Below are 11,592 nucleotides of genomic sequence, written 5' to 3' on the forward strand. Positions count from 1 at the left end.
TTTTAACAAAAGTCCGGAAGATTGTAAAAAGGGTGGTTTTTGTAAGAAAACCCGTTATGCTATACATTTTCAGAAAGGTATTCAAAAGACCTTTCCAACGCGTCCAAGACATCGAAGATCTGACAAATCTCTCAAAAGTTATAAGCACTTAAGTGTTATTTATACGCTTTTTGGAAGCCGGATCTCAGATATTTTGATGAAAACGTTGTCCGGATCTCTCATGCGACCTTTCGTTGGATAGGTATTCAAAAGAGCTTTCCAACGCGTCCAAAACATTGAAGATCTGACAACCCTATCAAAAGTTATAAGCACTTAAGTGTTATTTACGCACTTTTTCGAGGCCGGATCTCAGATATTTTGATGAAAATGCTGTCCGGATCTCTTAAGCGAACTATCGTTGGATAGGTATTCAAAAGACCTCTCTAACGCGTCCAAAACATTGAAGATCTGACAACCCTATCAAAAGCTATAAGCACTTCAGAGTTTTTTATGCACTTTTTGGAGGCCTGATTTCACATATTCTGATGGAAACGTTGTCCGGATCTCTCATGCGACCTATCGCAGGATGGGTATTCAAAAGACCTTTTCAACGAGTTCAAAAGATTGAAGATCTGACAATCCTATCAAAAGTTATAAGCACTTAAGTGTTATTTACGCACTTTTTGCATTTTGGATAGCACCCTTTAAATGTGAGGAAGGCGCCAACCACCTAAGGGTGGATTAAGTAACGTTTTTTTTGTAAACAAGCGGCGTTTTTTCAGTCGCAAAATTTCAATAAAGCCATATAACATTATTTCCTTTTTTTCAAATCATTTGCAATCCCGAGGAAAATTGTTCCCTGCATAATTCCATAAAAAAACATAATTGAAAATACAAATTGCAAAACCAAAATTAAAATTATTCACCATCAAACTAAAACGTGAGCAACTCTCTACGAAATCGGCCGATTTCGAGCATTTTTATTTTTTTGTATTTTTTTATTTGACTTAAACTTTGTGGGGGCCTTCCCTATGACCAAATAAGCTATTTTGCGTCATTGGTTCACCCATACAAGTCTCCATACAATTTTGGCTGCGTTCCATACAAAAATGGTTTGTAAATATTCAAACAGCTGTAACTTTTGAGTGAATTTTCTGATCAATTTGGTGTCTTCGGCAAAGTTGTAGGTATTGTTGAGGACTTTTGAGAAAAATTACTACACGGTAAAAAAAATTTGCAAATTTTTTATCATCTTTTTTTTTACTAAAACTCAATTTCCCAAAATACGTATTTTTTGATTTTCGAGATTTTTTGATATGTTTTAGGGGACAAAAATTCGCAACTTTTGAGCCATAGAGAAACATGGTCAATAAATCTGCCGCCGAGTTATGATTTTTTGAAAAAACAGTGATTTTTGGAAAAAAATCTAAGTTTCATGCAAGAACAAGTTTGACATTATTTTTTAATGTAAAATTGAATTTGCAATCGAAAAGTACTTTACAGATTTTTTGATAAATGGCTCCGTTTTCAAGATATAGCCACCGAAAGTTTGATTTTAGCGAAATATTTGCAGTTTTTCAATTTTTAAAAATAGTGACCATAAGTGACCATTTCTAAAAATATTTTTTTTGAGAAGTTCAGAAAATTTGCTATAAAATTGTCTAAGAGACATTGAAGATTGGACCTCGGGTTGCTTTAAGAAAAAAACACGAAAATTGAAGTTTTTTTAATCTCACCAAAATAACTAGCAAATAATGGTCCGATTTTCAATTTTAATACATGAAAATTCGTGAAATTTTCCGATCTTTTCGAAAAAAATATTTTGAATTTTTTAAATCAAGACTACCATTTCAAATGGGCGTTATATTCTTTTCTGAACCTCTCAAAAAAAAAAAAAAAAAAAATGAAATGGTCATCTATGGTCACTATTTTTAAAAATTGAAAAACTGCAAATATTTCGTTAAAATCAAACTTTCGGTGGCTATATCTTGAAAACAATTCCCTTTGTCAAAAAATCTGTAAAGTACTTTTCGATTGCAAATTCAATTTTGCATTAAAAAATAATGTCAAACTTGTTTTTGCATGAAACGTCAATTTTTTCTAAAAATCACTATTTTTTCAAAAATTCATAACTCGGCGGCAGATTTTTTGACCATGTTTCTCTATGGCTCAAAAGTTGAGGATTTTTGTCCCCTAAAACATATAAAAAAATCTCGAAAATCAAAAAAATACGTATTTTGAGAAATTGAATTTTAGAGAAAAAAAGTTGATCAAAAAATCTGCAATTTTTTTCGGTGTACCTATTTTTTCTCAAAAGTCCTCAACAATACCTACAACTTTGCCCAAGACACCAAATTGATCAGAAAATTCACTCAAAAGTTACAGCTGTTTGAATATTTACATACCATTTTTGTATGGACAGCAGCCAAAACTGTATGGTGACTTGTATGGATGAACTAATCACACAAAATAGTTTATTTGGTCATAGCAGGGAAGGCCCCCACAAAGTTTGAGAAAAATAAAAAAATACAAATAAAATCCATTTCCGGATTTGGTAGAGAATTGCTCACGTAACCAATATTTCTTTCCTGAATGATTGGTTCAACTACTAGAAGAAACGAAAATACAGTTAAGAAAAATGTTTTTTGGATATGTTTAAGGTGACTAAAAATGCCACATTGCAAAATAAAAAAAATCCTGACTTTTCAAAAAAATCAAAAATTAATGTAAAATGTGTGAACATGAGACATTATTATTTTTTTTTCTAAAAAAAATTTCAATTTTAAACACATAAAAGCTTTCTGTAGAAGTCATGATAAAGTTTGACAACATTATTATTCCTAGAAAATCGCCCAAAAACTTTGCAGATTGAACTAACTGGAAAAATTAGGTTTGCCGAGTGTTAACAAAAATCTGAATGTTAACATTAGTATAATTTTGTAATCTGTGGAGTAAAAATATTTTCCAAATTTCAAAATCAGTGCGACCATTTGAAAAGGTAAAAAAATCTCATTCAGCAGTGATCCACGTCAAACCAGCAGGATCCAGATCAAAAGGTCTCCGATGTGGCTCAAACTTGGCATGAGAGTTCTTTGGCCAAAATGAATAAAACCGCATTTTTGAGTGACGATCAGGGTGGTCTTATCCCAAATAGGGTGGTTCAAAAATAGGGTTTCGCAATTTTCACAAAAATTTAATATTCAAAAATTTATATCTTCGGATCGGAGAGTAAATTTCAGATCGTCGCATTTTGAATTACAATTTTTAACTAGAGTTCAATTTCAAAAATCAATTGTTTTTAATTTTGGATTTTTTTTTCAATGTGTTTTAAGGGAACAAAAAACTGCATGGCTCGAAACATAGAAAAGTATGGAAAAATATTGCCACCGAGTGATGATTTTAAAGAAAAACTGTGTTTTTTGGAAAAATAGAAATTTTACTCGAAAAAAATCCAAAATATCGCCTTTTTGCCTTCCTCACCTCACTTTGGCAAGTCTATAAAATCACTCAAAAAATGAACTTTTCAAATAAGCCTCCAAGCTTTACGAATTCATATCGGCTCAGAATTAAATTTAAAAACGTTACTTAATCCACCTTTAGGTGGATGGTGCCTTCCTGACTTATATAGTAATTACATTCAGTCAAAATATATCTTTAACACGTTTTGCAAATTAAACTTCATCACTCATTTCTTTTATTAGGGTTGTCAAACCTACAATTTTTCGGGCTCGTTCGTAAAGTTTTTTTTGAATACATATCAAAAGATGGGTCTCATGGTAGATCTGGACAACGTTTTCGTCCAAAAAGTGTATAAATAAACCTTAAGGGCTTATAACTTTTGATATAGTTATCAGGTCTGTAATCATCAGAGCTGGAAAGGTCTAAAGAAGGAATAACATGACGGGTTTTCTTAGAAAAACAACTCCTTTACATTCCTCGGGACTTCAATCTAAATAGTTTTTTTAGCATAACTTTTAATGTACTTAATAAAACATCATAATTTATATATAGTGGCTTATGGAACCTCAAGACAGTCTAAATGAGACTTCGGTCAAAACCAGTTCAGTCTGTCCCTCAATAATCGAGTTCAATTATTTTGATCAACATCATTACCCCAGAAATATATCAATGACCTAAAAAAATTACAAAATCCCTAGAAACACGTGCACTTTGAATTTAAAAAGAAATAAGGCGGAGCCAAATGGGTTTTCTCCAAAGTTTGTATGGAGATTTAGGGTCTTTCGTTCGTTAGCGAACAGTTTCATCTGTTTTACGGGTTTGTTTTTTTTAAGTTTGAACTTTCATTCATAGTTAGAATACCTTTTTTGGTTTCAACAGTCGTTTTATTGGATTTACGCCCCGTACAGCACCCGGGATCGGGATAGTCCGAGGTAGAGCGCCAACAGGACAGCTGGACCTGCCTCAACGCCGGGCACACCACAATCAGGTGCTGCCACATACTCTTGGTCACGTCTCACGCCCTCAGCCTAAAATATCGCAGATTCCCGACCCGCTCCGCCAGACAATCGCATCCACACTCAACCCGTATGCAGCTCAGCTACAAAAACAGGAACGCCGGTGCCTGCGAACAGCTGCAAAGACTTCAGCCCAACAGTCCAGCCAGCAGGCGTGCATGTCTAACCGTTGCAAGGTGCCGCATCTGCCCTAGTAGTCCTACAGCCAGACCCAATCGTGGATGTCGTTCAGGCTGACGTGCTTGAGCCGCGTGTTGGTCAACCGGCCAAAGTCAATCTGGCTGAGAAGATCTCCAGCTGGGACATCCTCCTCTTCCGTTGGTCTAACCGTAACGGACAGGGACGTCGAGATTTGGCACAGCTCCTCCGTAGTCAGCACCACATCCGACGACCCAATTTCCACAATATCCAATTGAATCTGCGTTAACTGGACCACCAGTCAGGACTCGCACTGGTTCTGGAGCAGCTAGTCTGGAGTCATCTAAGGACCACCTGAGATCACCTCTTTCTCCGGCTTGTTCAAGTCCAGGTGCAGCTGGCGTAGGTTCTTCGCCTCGCGAAACTTCTCCATCAGCACTGCAAGTTCTCCATCGGCCAACTTAGGCTCCGACCTGCCCTTGTAGTTCTGCTTTCTGGCCAACGCAATGCTCAACAGACAAATCTTGTAATTGCCGGCCTGTAACAAACAAGTCCTTTTAGGAAATATTCTTCTGAATCTCAAAAAAACTTCTTACCATTTAGCGATCTCCAGCTTTTCTGAACCCGGTCCTGCTCGCAAATGCACTTTTTGTACTTGTCCAGTACCCTGTCCACACAAAAAAAGTTTCTTCCTGGCGAGCCGCCGCCGCCTTAACGTCACTGTTTTACCCGTTCCGGAGCACCAACGCGGGGACCGTTCACCAGCGCTTAGCACTACTGATGGACAGCCACCGGATTTGGCTTGAGAATCGCGAAAATACCGTTCAAATAGGTTCGAATTGTTGAAATGCCTCCTCAGGAGGAAGGATTGCAGCACAACAAAACCGAAACGAAACAACTTGCGACTTGACGTTTCTCGCACACAAGGATGCCAGATATATTGAACCAAATGTTTAGTACAGACCAGTGTTGAAAATCTGGCGACTATGATTTATTTTGCGATTAATCGCTGCCTGTTACACCCCACGAATAAGACTGCTGAGATTAATCTTTAGTCTCAAATTGCCACAACTAGCTGTCATTCGTCAAGAGTGATGTCGATGATTGTAACAACCCATGACTGCTGGCAGTAAAGGGGCAAGATTGGATCTTGATCGCAGCAAGTTGATGACTAAACCCAATCATTCTAATTTTTATTCGTCTCTGCCACACCCAGCGATCAAGTGGCAGTCAGGAAAAACGAGATCAAAGCATACTCAGAAGGCCTTTCTTCAGGCAATCATTATTCGCTCGAAGAGATTTTTTTTCAACCTTGGTACAGACTTTTGAAATTTAATATTTTGAAATAAGTGAAATAAGTGTCATTAATATATTGTTATTTTTTTTCAGCTGAATTGTTATTAAACTATAATAAATAATGCTTCAAAATCATTAGTTTGCATTTAAAGTTAGTAAATCTCTATAAAGGTGCAAAAAATATACTTGCCAATTACAGACTTTTACATATGGAAATACAGATCTCTTATATAGAAAAAATGACAACGCTGTATTCGCTCGTCGACCCGCAACAGCAGACCCGGCCATTTGAGGTTATGTTGAAAATCACCCTTTTTTGTATCTACAAAAAACTTTTTCATGGCATAACTTTAAAATTACTTCACTAAACAGAATAAAATTTAATAGGGTCTTAGGGGACCCCAAAACGAACAGAATAAGGCGGATCCGGCCAAAATCGGTTCAGCCAGTTCTGAGATAATCGTGTGGAAAAAAAACCATGTCTACACACATCCCCACAGACATTTGTTCAGAATTTAATTCTGAGTCGATAGGTATACGTGAAGGTATATCTAGGAGGTGTATTTAAGAAGTTCATTTTTCGAGTGATTTTATAGCCTTGCCTCAGTGAGGTGAGGAAGGCAAAAAGTTACTTTTTGCGTTTATCTTTGTTTTGTCTTTCGTGTCTGTCGCGCGTGACGATGAACGGCCATGATCAACGACGACCAACTTTTTCAAAACTTTTTTTTCGTAAAATCGCGATAACTCGTGACGTTTATAAGCAAACTCCTTATGCCTATGCATCAAAATTTTTGTATTTGTCTGCTCTACAACTTTGTAAAACATTGTTACACTCTAAAAAATAACCCTGCAAAGTTAGAAAAAACACGAAATTTTAAAATGAAAAATGTTGTTCTAAATGAAAAAATGACCCTTCTAAGTCAATGTAGATTTGAAAAGTACATTAAATTTACCTTAAAATTACATGTTCCAAAATTTTATACAGTTGAGTAACGGAAAATGGCAGAGTTTTTTAATCTGTTTTTTTTCGATGAAAATACGTTTTTTCGGAATTCTGAGTACGCCATCAAATCGGGCGTCTAATTTTACATAAAGTCACTTTGACACCAAATTTCTAACTCATCAACGTTTCAGGCTGCAAATTATTGAAAAACACCTCTTTTTCCGCATGTTCAAAAATGAAAGGGGTCGCACCGCCCCTCCGTGCCGAGATATCAAAATACGGACCTCAGATTCGTGATCAGGGACAAAAGTTACAAAAATCACAAAGTCGGCCGATTTCGTAGAGAATTGCTCAGTTGTAGTCGTTTGGTATTGAAAAGGAAAAGTTGATAGGAACAAGGACGTCTATGTGAAGTGTTTAGAATCGTCGTTTACACCTCTTTACTTTGGGGTTTGGACGGACGGATCGTATCTATTCAACTGTTCAAGCCAAATATTACAGTGAGCCAATACAAAAATAGCAACCAAAAGAAATTTATTCTCGAATTTTGAATATTTTACATTAATTTCAAAATCTATATAAAACAAGAATTAAGTTTATTTTCTAAAACTAGGAAGTATGTATTTATTTTTTTAATAAATGCTTATAAAAATGCAAATTGTTTATTTTTTTAGTTGTAAATTAAAATCATCAAAAATTAAGGTGTACCTTCCTATTTATTTGTTTCCCAGATTTACCCGACAAGGTGTTCTACCCGACGGTGGCGGCCGTTTACGGCAACACGGAGATTTCGATGGTTTACCTTGGTCCACCGTTGGACGGATAAGACCGAGAATGTACTTAGTCAAGTAGGATACCAAAAAAAAGTGAAAAGTCAAGAAGAAGAAGATATGAGGCGAAACATCTTCGTCCGCGTCCAATTGACACTTTTTCGAACCACACTCTCAGACAAACACGGAAAAAATTATTGCAACACACTATCAAAACTATTTAGCAGCGTCCACCAATTAATCTCTGCTCGAACGGTGTTTCGATTCGTTCTCGTTGCCCTCCCCTCCCAAGAAAAGAAAAAACAAACAGTTCTGAAAACTATTACTATTAATATATACAAAAAAAATGTGGTGGTATATCAGAGTGGAAAGGCAAAGAAAATAACGTAAGTCAAACACAATCCTTCTTTTACCAGTGCGGGCTGATATTATTACTACAGAATTATTATTGGGTAATTCTCTACCAACTCACACGAAATCGGGAAAAGTTGCCCCGACCCCTCTTCGATTTGCGTGAAACTTTGTCCTAAGGGGTAACTTTTGTCCCTGATCACGAATCCGAGGTCCGTTTTTTGATATCTCGTGACGGAGGGGCGGTACGACCCCTTCCATTTTTGCACATGCGAAAAAAGAGGTGTTTTTCAATAATTTGCAGCCTGAAACGGTGATGAGATAGAAATTTGGTGTCAAAGGGACTTTTATGTAAAATTAGACGCCCGATTTGATGGCGTACTCAGAATTCCAAAAACGTATTTTTCATCGAAAAAACACTAAAAAGTTTTAAAATTCTCCCATTTTCCGTTACTCGACTGTAAAAATTTTGGAACATGTCATTTTATGGGAAATTTAATGTACTTTTCGAATTGTCAGAAGGGTCATTTTTCATTTAGAACAAAATTTTCATTTTAAAATTTCGTGTTTTTCTAACTTTGCAGGGTTATTTTTTAGAGTGTAACAATGTTCTACAAAGTTGTAGAACAGACAATTACAAAAATTTTGATATATAGACATAAGGGGTTTGCTTATAAACATCACAAGTTATCGCGATTTTACGAAAAAAAGTTTTGAAAAAGTTACTTTTTGCGTTTCTCTTTGTTTCGTCGTCCGTGTCTGTCGCGGGTGACCATGAACGGCCATGATCGATGACGACCAACTTTTTCAAAACTTTTTTTCGTAAAATCGTGATAACTTGTGATGTTTATAAGCAAACCCCTTATGTATATATATATCAAAATTTTTGTAATTGTCTGCTCTACAACTTTGTAGAACACTGTTACACTCTAAAAAATAACCCTGCAAAGTTAGAAAAAACACGAAATTTTAAAATGAAAAATTTTGTTCTAAATGAAAAAATGACCCTTCTGGGACAATGTAGATTCGAAAAGTACATTAAATTTCCCATAAAATGACATGTTCCAAAATTTTTACAGTCGAGTAACGGAAAATGGGAGAATTTTTAAAACTTTTTAGTGTTTTTCGATGAAAATACGTTTTTCGGAATTCTGAGTACGCCATCAAATCGGGCGTCTAATTTTACATAAAAGTCCCTTTGACACCAAATTTCTATCTCATCACCGTTTCAGGCTGCAAATTATTGAAAAACACCTCTTTTTTCGCATGTGCAAAAATGGAAGGGGTCGTACCGCCCCTCCGTCACGAGATATCAAAAAACGGACCTCGGATTCGTGATCAGGGACAAAAGTTACCCCTTAGGACAAAGTTTCACGCAAATCGAAGAGGGGTCGGGGCAACTACTGTGTGAGTTGGCGGAGAATTACCCTATTATTAAACGTTTTTTGATATTATAAAGTAATAGCGAAAACAGAAATCTGAAGGACGGGGTCGCGCGTTTTTTTTGTATAGGAGTTTAAGGACGAGCTTTGTTAGAAACGCGCCATACAAAAGCAAGTATTAGCACTCTCTGGTCATTTTCCAAATAGTTTAAACATGAATAGGCTTAAGTTGTTCGTTCGCCGTGTAAATGTCAATGTATTATTTTTTTTATCAGTATAGATAGTGACGATGTTAGATTTTAATAGGAACTTAAGTTGAAACTTTTGAGGCTGCGTTTAATTTTTAGTAATTTATTTATGATTTACCATAACATTTAATCAACATTCCACAAACGTGTATTCTTCTCAATTGTACTTCATACCAAAGAGTATCGGTAATGCATTTATTAAAAAGCTTTTTTTTGTTGCCAAGCGAAAACCAAACTTATTATCATTTCAATGCAGCTGGATAAAAGGTGAGCTAGGAATGAAATCCAGGAATCTGTACGCTAAAAGATTATTTATCTCTATACCAGCATACAGCAACAACCGACGACAAACACTGACTAGGGAAACTCAAAAAAATTGCAATTCTGCAACTCAAGAGAAATTAATACTGATATATATATCTGACAATGCGCGCTAACAACTACATAGATGCAAAATTACAACACAAAAACACACACTCTCTCTTTAAACACTGAAACACACAAAAACGACAAGAACAACACAAACACAACTACACACCATTGGCGTCGATTGTCAGTTTGGTTTTAATATAAAAAAATCAAGAAAAACAGTCTGTTTTGTTTTAGTGTACTAGAAAGTCCGAAAGCCTGCCAAATCTTTTGGCAACTTTTCCTCAATCTTTGACAATCAATTTCCGTCTTGTAAAGCTGTATTGGTGACGTAAACGAACATTGTGCAACTGTAACGGTGGTGAAATTTTTCTTTTTTTCGCAGAGGTGCTGACAATGGGTGTAAGTAGCTTGATCATCATTGAATGAATCATTGTTAATCGATAGAATTATCGTCGATAATATTATCGACGATAACGATAATTAATTAAATAATTAAATTTATTCCTGAAATATTTCAGCTAAAACTTGTTTCTTTTTTTACAACCACTAGATCATTTTGTACATTTTTGGGTCCTTGTAGACAATTGTAGAGCTTGTCAAAATGAACATTTTTATTCTAAAAAAAAATGAATTTTGGTCAATTCTATCAAAAGTTATGGGCAAAAAACGATTTAAAAATGCTCATTTTCAATTTGAGATTAAATAAGTTAAACAAAAAAGACCTCCGAGATATTTTCAGCAAATGTACTCTAGAATGTGTACTTTCAGATGCTTTTAAGAGCGAGGTCAAACTCCACCACCTTTTCGAGTTATTCACATTTCAAAATGGCGTCTGTTTCGTTGTATTTTGGCTATAACTTTCGTTAAAAAGGTCCGATTTTCGCTTTCTTGGAAGATAAATGTGTGTTTTGATAAGCTCTACAAATGTCTAGAAGACACCAACTCGCTACGACACAAGTCTGAGTTGATAAATTCAAAAAACTCATTTTTCATCAACACTTCAACCTAAATTACAAAAATGGCTCTAGAAACTTCCCGTTTGAAGATAGAGCTTTGTGCTCTTCTGCAAAGTTGCTCAAAATGGTGTTCCCTACAACTTTTCTCAAGACATCACCCCGCCAAAATAAAAATTCTGAACCACCCTAAAATTTGGACCATCCTAATGTCCACCATACCAAAAGATGCCCCAATTGACCCTGATCATTTGTCCCGAAGATACCAAAGCTCTAAATTTTAACGTGTGGCCGCTATCAATATTGTCACGCTAGATTTCGGTTTCGGACCACTGTGCAATGGGTGTAAGTAGCTTGATCATCATTGAATCAATCATTGTTAATCGATAGAATTATCGTCGATAATATTATCGTCTAACGATAACGATAATGGTTATCTTTATCGTCGGGACGTCTATCGGCGATAATCTTATCTAATCTTAATTATCATGATATATTAATTTTCAATTCATTCGCTTAGAAAATAATTTTTGATAATGCAGTTAATTTCAAAGTAAAAGTTATATTTGTTTCACAAAATATCGTATTTTTTCGAAACTAATAAAATTTTCCTAATTTGCAACATGGGTATCAACGAAGCAAATTTTGCTATGCTTTTTCACCTTTATTAGAGTTTTTTTTGTAA

At 35.5% G+C, this 11,592-nt stretch overlaps 1 protein-coding gene across 1 annotated transcript in view; it reads left to right on the forward strand.

Moving 5' to 3' along the window:
- LOC6049704 (F-box/SPRY domain-containing protein 1) overlaps window positions 1-7,890 on the forward strand; it is a 29,388-nt gene extending 21,498 nt beyond the window's left edge. Inside the window, exon 4 of the mRNA XM_001866388.2 lies at window positions 7,563-7,890. Within this exon, the coding sequence (XP_001866423.1) occupies window positions 7,563-7,657 (95 nt within the window). The 3' untranslated portion in view covers window positions 7,658-7,890. The remainder of the gene's footprint in view (window positions 1-7,562) is intronic.
- The last annotated feature ends 3,702 nt before the right edge of the window (window positions 7,891-11,592 follow it).

This window comes from Culex quinquefasciatus, chromosome 2 (assembly GCF_015732765.1).
Source record: "Culex quinquefasciatus strain JHB chromosome 2, VPISU_Cqui_1.0_pri_paternal, whole genome shotgun sequence".
Classification (NCBI taxonomy): domain Eukaryota; kingdom Metazoa; phylum Arthropoda; class Insecta; order Diptera; family Culicidae; genus Culex; species Culex quinquefasciatus.